The sequence below is a fragment of the Nyctibius grandis genome, chromosome 4 (genome assembly GCF_013368605.1).
Source record: "Nyctibius grandis isolate bNycGra1 chromosome 4, bNycGra1.pri, whole genome shotgun sequence".
Taxonomy (NCBI): domain Eukaryota; kingdom Metazoa; phylum Chordata; class Aves; order Nyctibiiformes; family Nyctibiidae; genus Nyctibius; species Nyctibius grandis.
Genome location: NC_090661.1, coordinates 71,927,569 through 71,946,733, shown reverse-complemented (window position 1 = coordinate 71,946,733; position 19,165 = coordinate 71,927,569). Strand labels below are relative to the sequence as shown.

At 40.8% G+C, this 19,165-nt stretch overlaps 1 protein-coding gene across 3 annotated transcripts in view; it reads right to left on the bottom strand.

The window, feature by feature from the left end:
* Positions 1 to 19,165, bottom strand: part of ANK3 (ankyrin 3) — a 311,217-nt gene that overhangs the window by 118,038 nt on the left and 174,014 nt on the right. For all 3 annotated transcript variants that reach the window (XM_068400123.1, XM_068400124.1, XM_068400125.1), the window contains exons 8-9: positions 9,241 to 9,339; positions 1,585 to 1,683 (exon numbers count right to left, since the gene is read on the bottom strand). In XM_068400123.1, coding sequence (XP_068256224.1) covers positions 1,585 to 1,683; positions 9,241 to 9,339 — 198 coding nt within the window. The remainder of the gene's footprint in view (positions 1 to 1,584; positions 1,684 to 9,240; positions 9,340 to 19,165) is intronic.

Here is a 19,165-nt window from a genome sequence, read left to right as displayed (position 1 = left end):
GAAAACAGCAGAATTAACACATCAAAGGGAAACTCAGGAAGCTCTGCACTTTCTTCTGTTCTCTCCCTTCCAGAGAAGAGCTCCTGTTTTGATGGAGGTGTTTACATAAGCCTCTGCAGGTCAACATCCAAAGTGTTTCTTTCAGCCTTGGACTATTTCAAACCCACTATCCCATGTTCTCATCTACCTGATTTTGGCTAGTGAACTGTGGGCCAGGCTGTGTGAATCTCCTCAGGAAGAGGAACAAATTCAAAACCCACAGGCCTTGAACAGCAGGTTAAGCTTAGGGATAACACCTGACAATACAAAATCCATGTTGCAAAGAAATGTAGTTCCTTAGGAGAGGTTCTCATTTATGATGGTGGAAACTAAAGCAATGGGGTTTACGTTTTTTTTCTTTAAGTAATTAGTTGAGCTACCAGAGAGTGTGGAAGAGCCTTACTTCCCGAAATATGAGTACTAGGCTCTGAAAGTGGCAGCGCTGTGGAGATGTGTCCCAGGAAGGCTCCTGGACAGCCCCCTTGATGTCTCCCCCTTCTCATGAAGTTTGCAAGTCAGGGCTGTGGGAATCCATGGAAACTCCACATGCAAAGGATGGGTGGATCCTGTCAGATTACCCATGACAGCACTTGCCAGTGACTCACTGAGCAAAGGAAAGCTAGTGCCAACCTCCCCAAACAAATGCTAAATATATTCCAGTAAGGGGAAAAAAAAAGAAACAAAGAAGAGGGAGGAGAAAAGCAGAATACAGAAAGGCACTGAGACAGAATAGGACAGAACGACAGAAGAGAGAAAAGAAATAACAGAAGGAAACAAGAAACATTGTTGGAAATATATTGCCGACAGACTGAGAGAAAAAATGTAGTGGAAGGTTATCTTGGGAAAGAACCTCAACAAATTGCACAACTGAAATGTCAGTCCTGAAGGGGAAAGTAATGGATTGTAGTGGTGCTACAAAGCAGGCTGCTGCACTGAGATTTTGAGTCAGCAATAACAGCATAGCAGAGACCACCACAAGAAGAGTTTGGGCAAGCCTGTGCTTTAATGCCAGTTCTTGGGTCTAAAGTAATCTGCGCACCCTGGCGCAGGTGATTTGAAATTCCCATGAAGAGTTTTGTGTGATAAACTGTAGAGAGAGAGAAAGTGGAGAAACTGGTAATCAGGCTAAGTCCTAAGGAAATACGAGCTGTCTCTGCAAAGAGACATTGCTCTATTTTTATCTCTTATCTCTACTCTAGCCTTAGGGTAATTTGGTGCAAGCTGAAGATATATTGTAATCACCATGTGTTTATTCCAGGATAGATACAGAGATTTTTGACTACTGAAATTCTGAGGGATAAGGTTACCATACGTGCTTTTTTAGTTGGCACAGAAACCTTTTCTTCTGTATCTCAATTTAACACATTTTACACATGCAGATGTGTGCTACATACGGCATTCACTTTGGAGATCTACCACACAGTTACTTTAAATAGCTATGATATAGGAAAGTTATTGTCAAACTTAAATATATGAGACATACAGAATTACAGAAAAAAAAAAAAAAGTATAAGGAATATCCCAGCAGAAAACAGTACCAGTTACCTTGGTTTTGGAAAGAATAGGGGCACCACGATCCAGCAGCATTTCTACAACCTGTTCATGGCCACTTCTTGCTCCACAGTGGAGGGGGGTCAACCCATCCTGTGGGACACAAGCATTAAAATTGATTAGTTTCAGACACAGTAAAATCTTGTGCGCTTTTATAAAGACCTACCATGTCCTAAGAAACTAATTAATTCCTGCAGAATGGCTGCTCTTATGCAACTGAACAGCTGAACCTGTTTATTCAAATAGAGTACATTTTGGCTCTGATTTTCTCAATATGTAAATAGTCATATCAAATTGGTGCTCATGCAATGGGCTCCTTCCAGGCTCTTGCTGTACAGGCAGTAAAGTGGTAAATGCACATACCAGAAAAAGATGAGATTGCACATTGGGTACTTTTTGCCTGCATGCCTTTGAGAAAACTGGGTCTTTCATTTGTCAGTATGTATCAAAGTCAATGGATGGTCCTTTTGTCTGAGAGAAAAAAATAAAAATCTTTCCCACTTAGACTTTTTTTCATTATACTGATTTTGACAGGTGTATAGCAGATAAGAAAACCATCTTAATGCCAGGTGATAAAAGTATGTTGGATTAACTTCTGTCTCTTGTCGTGTAGACCATACTTCTGTGACTTCCAGCTGAATGATTGGTCTAGAGTCAAGGCATACTGTCAATACTTCTTTTAGAATAGTTTGCTTAGTAGTAGTTATTATCATGTTAGAAATACATATCTTTAATAAGAGGAAGACTCTTTTTAACATTAACAGAGATACATTCCAAACTGGTTTGATTATTCTTTGACCCATACCCTGTTTACAATGCTCAAGTAACCTGCTGTGCACAAGTGCTGTGATGAAAGATAGCACATATGCCTTGAGTAACTGTGAGTAAAGTCACATGTTTTTCAGTGCCGTATGACATAGTGCTTGTTACAAATAGTAATGTCATAGTTTCAAGGAAAAATAAGGAAAAAAAATTAATGTTTTCAGAATTAGTAAGAGCAAACATTTGATTTGTTATAAGCAAAAATATGCAGAGATACTGTCACACAGAAAGAATATTGTATTTTCACTAAATACGTCAAAAGAGTAGTCTTCATAAGAAAGGTTGAAACTAATAAGGAAGAAAGATGAATGTTAGTTTTCCAAATACAAATCGTAAAGGAAGGGGCCTTTTTCCAGTGTCTTCTGTCACTCTTAAAAACACATATGTTGTATTGTCCAAAATATGTATGCCATATCATTTTTATAAAAAGTCTTATCTAAAATTCCTTCTCACACATCCTGTGCTTGCCAATTTACACGCACGCACTCCCTCTCTGTCTGTCTCTCTATGTAGCAAGTACTATTAAGATGCCTCCTTAGACATATTTTCCATGCATAATTACAATATTCTTTCTTGATAATTCCTAAACCATTACACTCTACTAGAACATCAGCTTAAGGCCTGCAAAGTGTAGAGGGCAGTCAGGGAGAGGCAGGTAGTGATTCAGAGAGCCTTACACTCTCCTGCTTCTACTTTCTTGCCCTCTCCTAATAAGCCTATGAAAGATAGGAGAAAAATTGTTGTGATTAACTTTTTCTGCTAGTCTCATTTAAAACTTGTATGGTTCTTATTGTGCATGTTCTTCCACTTAAAGTAAGGCATATGTTTTTGTTGTAGATGAAGAAAAGATTTTGGTTCAGACTTAACTTGATCAGGACTGAGGGAGTCATTTGTTCATGCAAGATGAACACAGCTTGGCCCACCATGTTCTTACTGTCATCTCTGGAGCTGATGCTATTGTCATTTCTGCTTCTTTCTGTTATTTCAGCCCATTGTTAAAATGATACTACACAAAATAAAGATGTATTGCTCAAAACATGTAAGAAAAGATGAAGAGAAAAGATATCAAAACCCATGAATGGTACGTTTATCCGCTGAGTTGCAAATGTTTTGCTGTAGCTTTGCAAGAAGTGTTTAAAAAAGGTAATGCGTATTTCCCATACCAGTAGTTTCCACAGGCAAGGGCATATGAAGTACTGAGCAGAACACAAACAACTGACATAAAAATATCGCCCACAAAAAAAACCCCAAACATGTATGGGAAAGAAAACAAAACTCAGCAGGGTTCGTAACTAGAGACCTGTAGGCAGGAGCTGAAGATCATGTTCATTAGATGGTTTATTCTTTTTACTTCCTATAGTTATCATATTCTCCAGGCTTATCAAAGAAAGATACTCAAGGAGATCAGGCACAAAACTGTAAGTTAAGGAACATTTTCCAGATTTTATGCCCCCCAACTAATTTCACAAATGTACCACCGGTAGCACATACCAAGCTCACAGAGAATGAGACACATTTGATCACCTTCATGTGCTAGAGTAGACCCTTAAAAACTACTTCGGTGCTCCCCAGAGCACAGTGCTCCAACTCTCTCACATTGCCCAGGCCTGCCCAGCTTGTGCCTACAGCTGACAAAGTTCCTGTGGCACAGAAGGCAGCAGGCAGTCATGCTTGGCCAGCTAGAGCTCATTCTAGTCCACACAGCAGTCATCACCACCAGATGCATCACACGGTGTGACACAACATTATAACGTAATGTAGGTGCTTGCTGGGACCAGTGTGTACCTATTGTTAAGATGTCAGGACTCCCACTGTAAAAAGCAAATACACTTGAAGACAGCTCATTTAGCTGCAGAGATCTTCTTTTTTGTATTCTGAAAAGACACTGTATATTCACCTGGCTTGGTTAATTGCTATATGGCACTAGAAGTTGTAAAGAAATGTGTAGAGGCAATCTAAAACACAGATCACAGAAAGATTTTGTGTAAAAAAAGAGAATCTGAGATTAAAAGAGACTGCTCTGAACTCAGCAAGACTTCACTGATTTTGTCAGGAGATTTTCTAGTTGCTTATTTACTGTTCATATAGACTATACTTTGTGAAGCGTAAAATATATTACATATATTAGGAAGCAAACTTGCCTTAATATGATAGTCTGCAATGGCTCAGAAAAACCATTACAAATGATTATGACAATAATCTGCAGATTAAGCACTCTAAGTATGTGCTGACATGATAAATCATATCATCTGTCTTATCTATCCCTCCAGAGAGCCTGAGAGCAGCTCCAGCAAAGCCAGGAGGTCAATAGGAGGAGTTCTGCTTAGGCACAAGTTTCCCATAAGCATTGCACACCAACCTCTGGGGCTGCTGCCCTTTCTTTAGCTTTTATTTCAAACACACACACCCTCCAAATAAATGAGATCTAAGCACTGTTTCTGGTCCCTGTTGAGACTAGGATACCTGTGTAGCTCGCTGATCTTGTTACACTGGGGTCACAACTGGCTTGAGGTTAGCAGACGATGGTGCAGGCAGTTGAACCTCCCTGCTGCAGTGTCTCCCTGCCACCACATGTGGCTCTAAGAGACCCCTGAGCAGCATGGGTAAGCATGAACCAGCCTCTCTGTGCTCCCCAGCTACCCCCTTCCCTGTCAATGCCCACCCAGGATTTCCCCCACGCAATGGGGTCCTCTGGGCTGTACCCCAAATCCATGGCAGCCTCAGTACCACAACTCTTACATCAGCAAGCATCAGCTTCTAACACAGTCTATGAGTGATGAAATTAAGCACAACACCCAGTAAAAACTTTGCTGTGATGCAAATATTTAGCAAGAGCTTGTCAGACCTTGAGCCAAATCCCAGAACCTGTCCATGGCCTTGGCAGGAGTGTGCCAGGCACTCCACTCCCCTGAGCCAGAGGTAGAAGGTGTGCTTCCCCAGGGGAACAATTACTGCTGCCTCCAGGGTTTATCATCCCCATCACTGCTTAGCAAGTCTCTGTGCTTCAGCCTAACAGGACTCTGTACCTCATTGTCCCTCCATGCTCTAAGTCTCCTGAATTCTTCTCTTCATTGGCATTATTGCAAACTGCCCCTTCCATAGAGTAGGGCAACAAATGAGGTTTGCTCCTCCCACATGTGCAAAATGCACTTATAGTGCCAAGTCAGTGTTATTCTTGTAGTTATATCTTAACCACATGTGGCTTTTCTGAAGCAGCTTATGTATGATCTGATGCATCTTAAAAGAGCATATCCCACATGTTTTTATGCAGATAAGAGTGCTGGCCTGTTATTTAGCTGCAAAATCAGTAGAATGAAGATTATAAACACTTATTGTTAATCCATGCTAAAACATGCTTGCTGCCTGCTTCAGACACAAATTCACTTTGGCATATACATTATTAGACCGTCAAAGCAAATCAAGCTAATTTAATCAACCTGTCTAATTAAACTTTATTTTTTAAAGTCTTTTCTGGAAGACAGAGAAAAAATAATTAGGGCAACATTCAGTAAACATGTTACAGGAGGTATTAATAGGTCTTTGCTTAGAATGTTAGTCAAAAGCCTGAACGATAAAAGCTACCCTAGATGGACAAAAGCAGCACATAGTTCTTGAGGAGTACCCTTAAGAATTCAGTACAAAGCCCCAAGTACCAGCTGCTAGACATCTCGCACCAAAAAAAAAGGACAGAGAGAAGAAAACCAGCTGGTTAAAATAAACAACGCAACATAAGCATGAACTGAAAGGGAAAAAAAGAAAAAAAAAAAAAAGATGGCTGAGCCTCAAAATAATTGTAAGATCATTTTTGAAAATAACCTCATATGCTCACATGTTATGTGAACTCCTAACTACAGTTTGCAGGTGTGCAACAATATTTATGGTGCTATCAAATCCTAGTCCTAATGAATATAGAGAAATTGGGAGCTCATGGATGACTTTTACAATAATTTAAACAGAATAAGGATTTAGCCCTTCACATTAACCTTTCGTGCAGTACTTCAGCACTTCAGTCTCCAGGACCATCTGCCAGCAGCAAACACAAATGCTCATGGAAGTGACTCGGGAAAAGAAATCATTACCCCAACTTATTTAATGCTCAGGAAAGGCTTTAAGTGAATTTATCTATAAAATTAGTATGTTTGTGAAAAAAAAATAGACATTACATGGAGCGTATTTCCAGTACTCCATACAGAGAATGGACTGCAGGAACAGATCACAAAATGACAACTGAATAGCTAAATCTGTCCCAGAGTCAGAGTAGCGAATCCTGGCCCTGTTAGTGTTTGGTCCAGTATCTTATGCATACTCATTTAAAAGTGAATTACAGACCTGATGAAGGAGAAACAAAGGCCAGGGAATTTCTGCCTCTGAGCAAAAGAAACAAGCAATTATCAAGAATTTTTGTCCTTTCATATGGGTACAGAACCTTTGCCATTCACCTTTAAGGAGGTATTTTGTGTTCCATAGCCAACATTTGCATTAAATAATATCATGGTGTCCAAGACAAAAACTATTTTAATAAACAAAAAAAATTCTGCTCATCTTTTATCCTCAAAAATTCTGCTCATCTCTTTGAAACCTCTTGTGGGGTGGGGGTGCGAAGAGAGGTGTCACATTTATAAATCTGGTAATAGGAGCCTCGCTTATTTTCAAGTGCAAATCCCATCTGTTTAAAGTTGTGTGTGCATTCAGCACCCGCGCCTGCCCCTCGTAGAACACCACAAGGCTGGTTATCCAACTGGTAGGGGTGACTGTTACACGTATCTGTGCCATTCCATACATTCAGTAGTGGTGATGCTGTTGTGGATGGATATGACTGCAGCTTTTGCCATCCTGCATTTTCCAAGGCCATTCTATGTCTGGGACTCCAGTGGTACTCTTCCCTTTTCTCGATCATGCAGCTGTCTGCTCTGTTCAGTGAGTCTCGTCAGCAGAGGCACACACTGCCCAGACCACAGGCTGGTAAACCCTTGCCAGGATGAGTCAGTGCTGCCGGAAGCAAAACTTCCACTTAGTCACTAACTGCCAGAAAGCGATGCCTCTGGTAATGCCAGAGAAGTGCAACAATGAGTGACACACGTACAGCACAAGCAGGAGAAGTTATGCAAATTCCTTCGGATTTATGGAGAGGATGGGTATTTGGGGAAACAGGCAGTCTCTGGGGGAAGCAGAGAAAACAAACCACCACTTTGTGAACCACACTGATCCATTGCCTTTTGCCTCACTGAGAAGCTCTGCCAGACTCAGGAGCTGTTAATGCTTCTGCCCTTTTCCTGGATCCTGTTTCCGTCACAGCCTGTATTTTTAGTTACATAAATTATCCTAATGTCTGACCCTGGAGCCTGTGATACAGAAAATTAAGCAGATCACAGATTTTCATAACGAAAAGAAAAGAACAAGCTGGACTCCAACTGTTTAAAGTAGTGGTCCCCAACGTTTCAGCTGCAGTGGGCCATTTAAATGCTTGTGGAGAGGAAGCAAATAGTCCCTTGCTGTGTCACTTTCTCCCTGCTCTGACCAAATGCACATCTGTCATGGCACAAAAATGTGGCCCTCCCCACCACATGGTAGGCCCATGTCCCTCAGCCTGGCAGCCCCCATGTAACACGTAGGAGGCTGGTATTTTAGTCCAGAAATTATACTCACTGTTCACGTTATCCATGAAAAGTCATCTCTTCCATATTTCCCAATTAGAAAAAAGAGAAACATTTTACAAAGAAATCATGAGTGACTTCTAAAGGTAAAATGGAAGAAGAACTAAAGAAAAACATGTGGAGAGAGTGAAGAGATGAGAAAATAAATTGACCCAGTTTCTGAATTTGCTACAGAAATAAAAAATACAAATGTGCCCCAACAAGCACTGCAAGAAATCTCAGAGACTCTTGAAACATTGGAAAACCAAACAGAAACCTGTGGATACAGAAATAACTGCAGAAGAAAAGATTCTTAGGTTATACCTTTGGTTTGTTCAGAATGATTCTAGTGGAAATTACACAGAATAATTAAAAATGGAAGATGGATAGATGATAAGCTAATATTTCAAGAAAATTACAACTGTCAAAAAGCTACAGGCACAGCTCCTGAAGGTTACCTCATGTGCACATGAGCATGTTGTGAAGACTGTCATGAGAGCCCACAGCACCACTAGTTCAAGGTTTACTTCCAAAAATTTGAACTTTTTCCTTCTCTTTTTGCCACTCTGTAGGTAAATAAAATATCCCTAAACTGGTTTGATTGGGTTTTAACTACAGCATTTAGATATAATCATATGCATTGAGGTTTTAAGTCACTCAGACTCGAGTCAGGTGTTGACCTGATGCAAACCGTCACTACGCCCAGCACATTTGCTGACAAATCCAAGCCAGCGGCTAAGCACCCAGTCAGACAGAGGCTGAGCTGCATGAGACTCATCAGCAACATCGTGCTCAGTGACACTGCCCTGTGGATAATGAAAGGCAAACACATACTGCAGTTCAAAGTTACTCTTTTAGCATTCAAATTCTGAAATATCGGTATTGAATTCTTGTCTTCTAGTATTTTCCTGTACATTCACCTCCACCCCCAAGCAGCTAGAAGCAGCTCCTAATTAAATGCTCTACAGAGAACATGGAAAATCGTTGGTTCTGAGCTTTGCCATACATGATGTTTCACACACTGCTTTAAGAGATGTAAATTGTTAGCATCCTACTGCAACCTTTTTATAAAAAATAAATGCAGTGCAGCTATGGTAGCCTGCCAGGAAGATGAATGATTTAAGCTATACAGCAACTAACAGGTCAGAGGCAAGAATTCTACACAGTAACTCCCAGCGTTCACATTTAAGCTTACCCTTGTTTTGGCATCAATTTTAGCTCCTCGATCAAGTAGGAGTTTGACCATATTTGCATTTCCCCTCTTCGATGCAACATGTAACGGCGTGATATCATTCTGTGGAAGAAAAAAACATGAAAGTAAGTATCCATATAACTTTCTTTCATGAATTCCATGACCAGTTTGCTCACAGAATGAATTAGGCCCAATTTGCTAAAGCATAGTTTAGAAACAGTTTAGTTTCCCTGGGAGTATGAAAGCAAAGGGAAGCTGTGTTTATGCACATATGGGAATTACTGGCCTGATACCTTGACATATATATTGTGAAGACAAACCTTGAAGTTTTGGTTGGGGTTATAAGAAGATATGATTGTGCCTCAGTTCTCAGCTTTTGGACAAGAGTTAAATTTATGCAACTTTACTGACTAAACCCTAGCAACTTAATTCAGCTGTGGTTGTTTCTGAGCATGTAATGATAAGGAATCACACCTCACAACTTCAGTGGCCTTGTAGGAGCCATGGAAAATAAATAAAACCATTACATCTGTAGGTCTAATTCAAAAGCAACAAGATGCCAATGGTATTTATTTCTGAACCCTATCAGCAAACTATGAAAGCCTGGTAAGCACCTTCGTTTCAGTTACATCACAAATTTCATCTACCGAATTTGTTCCTCTGATCGATGTAATACTGTACTTCAAGTGAGACTGTAAATACGTGTACACGGCTCCCTAAGTGGTGCCTGGCAGGCCAGCAGCATGCAGTGATGCTGCACATCGAGGACACTTATATAACCAGTGCATGTGCGCACAAACACACTTTTTTAACGAGATGTAGCTAGGACGTTTCTTCATGCTCAGATGAATCCTTTATCTTGTGGTGTGTGAAGGCTACATCCTGTATATATTTGAGCACACAGAGCCAAGTAAAAATAAAATTATTTAAATAGAGCATGCAGCTACTGTATGAAGGCAAATAGAATTTTAAAGAACATGTTTCCTTGTATTCAGGGTCAGCGCAAACAGCTGGCTGTGGAAAACCAGCTTCTCTGTGACGGAGCAGAAAGCGGTAAATTTTAGTGAGCATGTGTCCTATGGCTGAATGAATCAGAAAGGCACCCATCACCTTGAATAGCTGGAGAGCGGTACGAGTGTCTTGCCTGGCCAACAGACCGTTTAATAGCGCTTCCTCAAAACTGCAGGTGAATGGAGTGATAGAAAACCAGCACTGAAAAAAGATCCTCTCTCAGGTGTGACAAGCTGACTCACAGCTTAATAATGATGCTGAGTACCTAATCCAGTATGCTACAGTTTCATTTACACGTAATTTCACTATGAAGTTAACGCACAGCTACTAGAAAGTGCTAATGAATATTATCACAGAGGTAAAATATATTTTAGGAAGATGAAATGACAGAGGTTCTTTCTCCAATGTTAATGATCATTAGAGCATCAAAGTGACTACTATTGCAGGGTGGCTTCTCATTTCTTTAGAAAATGAAGTAAAATAAAAATGACGCTTAACACATTAAACAAAAAGTATGCTATACCTAGTCCTCCCAGGGAGGTAAAGCCATGTGATTGCTTAACTTGCAATTTGTGAGTTGGTTTTGAAATAAAGAATTAATTCTATTTGACGGGGAGTTGACACTAGATATAATTTGGGGTCAGTATATTACTATATCAGCCACAAAGAGGAAAGAAAAAAGGAGAGAAAACACAACTATGAGGAAATACGTTCTGCTTTTCCTCTCTTCCCAGGAGGAAAGATGTTACTGAGATCAGAAGGAGAAAGCAAGATGAATTCTACTTTCCTGAGAAAAAACAGTAACGGAAATCACTTTCATGTCTTCAAGTAAAGGGTACTGCAGGTAATTTAGACTGAAGGACCACCTTTTTCTGCTTGCTGGGGTTGATGGGCAAAGAGGTTAACTCAGTCTAATAGACCTTAGTGCCCTGTTAATACATTACTACTAATAATTTACTGTGTCATACACAGACCAGAAGAAATACCTTTTCTAAGCATCAGTGAAGAAATGGAGGAGGAAGGGATAGCATTACAAAAGGTAGGACAAATACCTATTAGAATTCTGGTTCTCATTCATCTTGACACCAACCTAAATCAATCTAGTGCAGCACAGGGGAGGATATAATCACATAAGAATGTGCACTTTGGATCTAATTCCTTGCCAGTCCAATCGTTCAAGGCTCCTGTTGCCTCAAATGAAGGAGAGTTGATTCTAGAGTGGATGAATGAGCACTGGCAGATACTTCAACTCCAAAATCTATGACTTCTGCTTAGTAGTTAAGGTTTAGGTCACACTGTTTGCTTGCAACAGGCAGAAAAAAAAATAATCCATTTTCATGGTCAAAAAGGAGTCCTGTTCAAATGACCTTCCTATTTCTGGTTAGTACTGAAACTACCATGACCTGTTTCCTGTGCAGTTGCCTCTGAGCTTCTGACAGGGGGCAAGCACACTGGCTGGGAACATGGGGAAATTCTCCAGCACCTAATAAGGATTGAGCTCACTTCTGCAAGCTGGAGAGCTAGCAGTCCATCTTTCGTGCATTTGATCATCTGCCTTTATGAAAAACATATGAATTTAATGTCTCTAGGATCTTGCAACCTTGAGTTACATTTGGTTGAAAATAGGCAGCAAGTTCATGTTAGGAAGTGACGGATGGTTAAAGGTGGTGATCACTTCAGACACAGTTTGTTAGGAAAACCAACTACACACAGCTACCCTAAAATAAAGAATTGAGCAGGAGGAATCAAGCAAATGAAACCCTATATGCACAGCGAAATATCTGTCCTTATGGATGATCAAACTCAGCTCCTCTTTTCTGGGAAACTCATTCTCTGGGAAGGAGGATGCAGTTTTTGTTGTTCTCTACTAACCTGTTCAGACAGTTCATAAAAAGAATTAAGAGACAAAGAAGAAAAAAAACATTTTTAGCCTTATTCAGCCCTAACAGCTCAGGGAAACACTCTGGGGAAATGAAGGGGAAAAAAGAGAGGGAGCAGGTCTCTACTCAGAATTTAATTCTGCCATTTAGCTATTTGAGCTTTTATTAGTAGAGAACAATATGAAATAATAATTCTGCTGGCTGAGAATTCTGACTCCTGAACAGATGATGTGATGCATTATGTGAATGCTTGAATAATTGCACACTGAAGTTCAGGGCAAGTAACTTGTCTTTGGTCAATACTGTGTTGTGCCAAGGCTTAAAGAATTATACCTAGACACATCACACTTATCGCCCCTTCCCATCTCTCATCTGACAATTAAGAAAGTGAACTGAGAAGCGAATAAACAGACATCATCATTAATGCTTCTGATGACAAAACATAAAGCAAGCAACTTGAAATTGAATTGTTTGTACTCGTCACAAGAAACTAGAGATAAAAAAATCTTCGTAATATGTGCAGCTTGGGTGTGGGTTATTAACACTAAAACTGTGGTATCAGAAACAGTATAGACACCAACTGTAAGGTTCTGAATTCTTCAGTAAATCAACAGCATCTGCTGTTTTTTCATTCTATTTTTATCTGTTTGATCTTCTATAAATTTATCCCTTTGTTCTTAAGATAGAACAGTAAATCAGGAAACTTTTGAAGATGTTTTCCTGCAGTAATAAAGCTGAAATGCCTTCAAAAAGTTGCCGTTAAAAGATGTAGTTCAGATCTAGAATGTCTGTTCGAGTGTTTCTTGCTGTTGGTCTTGAAATATCAAATGCTGGATAATGTCTCAGGTAGACCCCTCGACACTGAGATCCAACTTGCCATTCGACTTGAGAGTTAACAAATTCTACAGGGAATATCAAACAACTTGTGAGAATAACAACCTAAAGCTATGCAAGAAATGCTCATAGGATTATGAACTAGCACGTAGCCTTTCCTCTTCCCCTTGGCAGATTTCCTGGGATATATGACTTGAAGCACTCTGAAGCTGTACATAGCTCAAAGTGTGACAGATTAGATGCATGCAGTTCTTTTCTATACGTCACAACACTGTGGATGGCTGTTTTCCCTTTTTCTCTATCCATTCCCTGCTGCAGCCACCACTCTCTCACACAGGGCCTGTGCCTTCCTTCGGAGTCTCACAACATCCAGAAATATGATGGGTGAAGAGTGACCTGACCTGCTTTTCCGTTCAGTGGCTTTTGCTTGTGCCTGACCAAAGGAAGCACTAAGCCCTTTCAGCTACATGTCTCTATCTACAGCTTCACAAGAAAATTGAAAAACGTTTGAGTTATGCTGTGCTGAGCAGTAAGCCACCTACATCTCCCATCTGAAATGAGATCAACTCCCCTCTGACACATGGCATTATCCATCACAGTTCACCACAGTAGTCAGAATTACTCCATACTATTACAAATTAGTAACACAAATGGTTAGGAAGTCAGAAAAAAATAGGGAAAAACTTAAAACTGACAGAGTGCAAACACAGTACATCTTGTAGTTTTATTTTAATGCATTTAGAAAATGAAGAATTCCCCCTGGTTTCTGGTATGATATGCTGTCCTATGGGATTGCCTCTTTCTCCCATCAGACTGTCTGAGCTTACAAGCATAAGGATGCTAATAATAAACAAGACAAGTAAGTGTTTGCACTTGCAGTATCATATCATATCATAAAGCTCTCACGTGTAGCTTTATAAAAAAGCACACAAAAAAGGGTAAACCTCTCCTAGCCATGTGCTGAATTGTTTTAAATGCTGATTGACTGGCAGATCACATAGGGACTGTGAAGACCCATTGCCAGCGGCATGGGGACTTGATATTTCTCCTCGCTACCAATGAGAGAGCTTACCTTCATCTCTCAGCTCTCCTCCCAGCCCCCTCAGTGAAGTGTAGTTTTAATCACAAAAATTTCACTTCTTTATCTTTGATTTAAAAAAAAAAAACCAAAACAATTTCTTACCAAAATGTTCAAATTAATTTGGAATTTAGTATGATTGTCCTTCTCAGTTCTCAATTGAGAGCAGACTCTGGGAAGAGCTTAATATTGACAAAGAATGTGTGAACAAAACAGAAGCTGAAAATAGGCAGACTGCTAAAGCAGAGATTTCCTGCACAGTCTGGAAAATCCCTCCATCATTAGGGGTTCTTAAGGAAAAAGCGTAACGCTGGTTGGTGGTTGTCATATACTGGAATTGTCATCAACAACACTGCATGGATATTACCACTATTACCAGTTCCTGAAGGTATGGGAAGATTGTGCTGTGTATATGAAGATTGTCATATGCAACTATGCAGCTACATCAACATGTTGTATATGAAAACACTCAATATTCTCTCCTGTATTTTTTCTGCAATTCAGAACTGGAGCTACAACACAGCACAACCCCTGTAGAGAAAAGTTTTATATTCTAGTAGCAGTTACGGGGTTCACTGAGATTTGTATAGGACTTTCAGAAATTAAAGAAATTATAGGTACAAACACAAACACACAACCAGATGCTTTCCAGGAAACCTTACAACAGTGCATAATTTTTCAGCTTTTTTCTTCTCTACTTAATAAAAGTCTTATATTGTGCTAATTTAGTTCTTGAATGCTTATATACTTCTCTTTCTTCAGGCTTGAGATGTATAAATTGAATCCCGGAAGAAAAGAAGGAAGAGTACAACAAAGAGCTGCTATGGCAAACTACCACTAGGGAAATAAAAAGATGTTTTTCTCTTATGTTACTGTCACTTACGTACTGCCTGCTCTTTTTGATGGGCTAATGGTGTTCTGCTCCTCAGCCTCAGGGTCATCATTAATGCATGTTGTCCTCACACCACCCTCTCAAAATTACCAAATCCTTTCTCAACCTTCCAGTAAGCAAACTTTCTGCAGGCAAAGCCCAGTCCCAGTGGAACTGAGATCTCTTCTAGAAGAAGGAGTGCTGTATATCAGGAAGGCTGTTCACAAGGTTGGATGCAGTTTTATGGCACAGTGACTACCTCTTGTTTGCTTTGGCAAGAAGTAAATGAGCAGATATCATCTTCATGGGGAGTTTTCCCTTACTATCTGAATCTTCTGACTTGCTCAAACACAGAGTGGATGTGGGGGTCACAGAGGTTTCTTTCAACCATTGCTCTGGAAGCTGCAGAGAACAATTTCTTTCTTCATTTCTACCCACTGTGCTCCTCAGAGACAGGTGGAGCTTCAGAGGCATTTCCTCACCTGGGCTAGACAGATCTCTCCACTGAAAGATAATCTCAGACAGAAGAATGATATCTGAAGACTCTGTGAACTTCCAAAAGATAACTTTTTCCTAATTATATTCCCAGAAAACACAGTTTATTTAAAGGACCTTCCTCACCTCCCTGGTCTGCATAGCAGCCTTGGAGAAACACTGATTTGCACTTTCTTGATGGTGAATTAGCAGAGAGCAGCCTGGACACAAATCTCTATTGCAGCATTAGCAGAGGGGAGCCTGAACACATCGCCATTGCAGCTGGCTGGGATGCAGCAGATAAAACTGCCTGCCCTCCCTGTGCACTGCTCCTGGGGATGCCCGAGCAAGGCCTGAAGAGGAAAGGGCAGGCAGTCTGCAGAGGTCTGATTTATCGCAGAAGAGTTTTCTTGCACAGGATACCATTGGTATAAGTAGACTGATAAGGAAACTTGTTTCTCATTCCTTCCAATACCTGTTACTTGCTTTAGCATGTATCTAGATGCACCTTTCCAAGTCCTAGATACCAAAGTGCAAGGCAGTCTAGAACAAATTTGAAGGGAGCAGTAGAGATAAAGAAGAAGAAATCCCTCTGTGACCTGTCCTTTTTCTCCAGGACCCCACCCAACCCCAGGCTGAAGACCTGATTCTGGGAAACAAAGTCAAGCCCATGGCATGAAGCCCCTGCAACAACATCCAGCTCCAGAAGCAGCAGCTAGGATGAGAGCACAGCAGTTTTCACTACAGGTATGGTCACAGTATGCCAACAACAGATCTCCTGAATTGAAAGCCTGGAACGGGAGAGTCCACTTCATGGATTTCACTTCTCCATACTAATCACTAGTTGGTAGTTCCAGAAGATGGGAAAGTAGATACCAAAATTATTAAAACTCTAGGTAACACACCAGATGAAGTTTGATTCAAGGGCACAAGTGGCTGATGAACAATATTTTTCTTAAAATAATAGCAATTACTTTTTCCTGTTGAAAAATTTGATAAAATAGATTGACTTAAATGTCTTTGGCCTTCTTTCAGTTTGTAACTAGGATTTATCTGCACCTCTCCAACGTCAGGTGCTGTTGTCAGATAAGAGAATGGTGCCTGGAATTGTTGCAATCCTTCCAAGCCCAGGTAGCAACTGCACTTAGTGTTAATCTGGCTAAGAAAGGAGACTGATTTCACCCTCAGTTACCCTTTATTCTCTTTCTCCACTTCTTTAGTCCATATGTGATTGCCTCCCAGTTAAGCAAGAGGGAAATATGGTGATGCAATAAAGGGATTTCTTTAGCTTTGAAGGGTTTCAGAGAGGCATAGCCACACATATAAAAATGTACTACAGAAAAAGGGTGATGAATAGACATAAAATGCCTGCTACTTCTACAATGCATACCCTGCCAGTAATTGTGACAGGTTTATCGCCGAGTTTAAGCCCAAGAAGTCAAGCAATTTGGAATGAGTATTTTTCCTTCATTACAAAATGGCAAACATCCAGCCCAATCAGGAGATCCTGTTTCACTTGGACTGAGGTTATGAAAGTTCTTGGAGCTGCCTCGCTGTAAATAAGAAGAATCAGAGGCATCACAAGCTGATTTATTGAAATGATCTCCATCCATCCCACAGGGAACTTTCCATGTTGTGCCATCTTCCCTGCACTTGCAGCAATACTAGAGAAGAAAGCACAGACAGAAGTGCTAATGCAGTTCAATGGAACAGCTGACATGAAATCAGTCACTGGGCTGCAAGAGTGCAAACCAAAAGCAGGTACATTTCCAACCCTCCCAGCCTCTACAGTCAGCAGGTACACAGGCTGGCCTGCACTGTAACACCTGTAAGAGCTCCTGGAGCTATGCCTATTTTTCTTAGATACAATGAAAGAAGGGAACAAGGGAGTATATGACAGCTGAGAGGCAAGCAGGTGTATACCGGCAGGGGTGAGGGGAGCAGCTGCTACTGCATATCACTGGGGACATCATTTACTTACAGTACAGCACCACTGCTCACTTCCTGCCCACACATTGAGAGCCATCATCAAGCTCATGTCTTTCCCTGCCTTCATTGCTGGAACCTCTTTCTTCCCTCGAGCCTCTCAGAAACGCACTGAAAACACAGCAGCTGAAGAGATCTCCTTTGCCACAGGTCTGCCTTTCTTTTTCTTAACATCCTTTCACCAGCTTCTCTTTTCACCACACTTGCCTTCGTCCTTAAGGCTCAGAGATCTGCCTCCATCCTACATGTCCATCCACATTTTCTCCACCCTTCCCCACCTTCATTACACTTATGGTGGGAGCAGGCTCTTTATCCTGCCCTCCCTCATTTGTCTTTGTGTTGCCCCCTCCACACAAGCATCTTCTGTTACCATAATCCTCTGCTCTTGTTCAAATCTCTCCCCGGAATTGACACTTGCCTAAATAGTTTAAACATAAATGGAGAGATAGACATGTAGTGTTGATTCATATTTATTTTATGAGAACAAAGGAAAAATTGTTGGTGGTTTGCAGAAGCACAAAGTGCATTTGACACCCCTATCCTAGAGCCAGCTCTTTGTACTCCTGAAAGCTACAGTACATACAGACAGTATGGTTTTAGCTGGGTGACAGCCCTTCCATATCTTTGCTCTGTTGCTTGTCTTAGATTGTCAACAACTCAAATAAGGGCCTTTCCTCCAGAGAGGAGACAGCACATCGTGGATATTGTTTACAGAAATTAAAACAAGAGGCAATGAGGTGGCAGTGGGCAGTCTGTACCTGTGCGTCATTTTTAGTACCTGTTCTAGTAGTATCTCTACCTGTTTTGCAATTTGGGCAATCAAGGATGAAGCAAGGGCTCTGTTACTTGGTGCTGATAATTACACTTTACGCTCAGCTTATACTGGTGCTCTGTTTGCCTACAAATTCACTGCTCTACCAGAACCTAACTCTAACTTTCTGTGAAGTCCTTTCTTTACCTGCAGTCTGATGAGCACTAAAGAAAATAATTCAAGTCCATATTACTGTTACTTATGCTACAATTCCTTCTGTCACAGCTACTTTATCTAGGTTTGCAACCACCACAGAGTAGAGATGTGCTCTGCGGATGCCCCCACCCAGCTATCACAAGCACAAACAAGCCATTCAGTGCTCTGAGTCACAGTGTCAGCCCACTGCTCTTTCGGGATGATGTCACTGCATCTGCACTTCCCCAGCTATCTGAGCAGTCTGCCTCTCTCTGACGATGACAGCTACTGGAGGGAGAACCTGGACTTTCCAGATCTTAAAGAGGAGGGGAGGATGGCCTTATTGCTTTGGATGTGCTCTCTATCAATGTCCCTAATCCAGAACAGAGCTGCTGAAGCCTAAGATTTATTATTTTATTAAAACAAGAATAGGCAGATGATGTTTAGTGGTACTGGTACTAAATGCTGCTAATTGCTAGTGCAGTAGCATTGCTAATCCCTAATCTTGTTTCTGAGTGGGAAAGAGTTGACCCAAGACCCTGTTCATCTTCGTTGCTCCTGTGATTAAAGCCTATCAAATACTGAATGCCACAGCTTATGACCATTTAAAATGCCTTAATGCTCTAATTTTGTCAGTTTAAGGACTTGGGAATAAGAGGTCAATGTTATCAGTGAAAGTAAAGCACACATAGTTAGAAGCTTCCCAGAAACCCTTAACCCTCAAATCTACTTTTAGCTCGTGAACTTCATGTGGATCTAACCTGGGACCCCTCTCTTGCCAATAACGAAATACATTTAGTGATGAATGTGATTTGGGAAACATCATTTGTGGGGGATACATGAGAGCT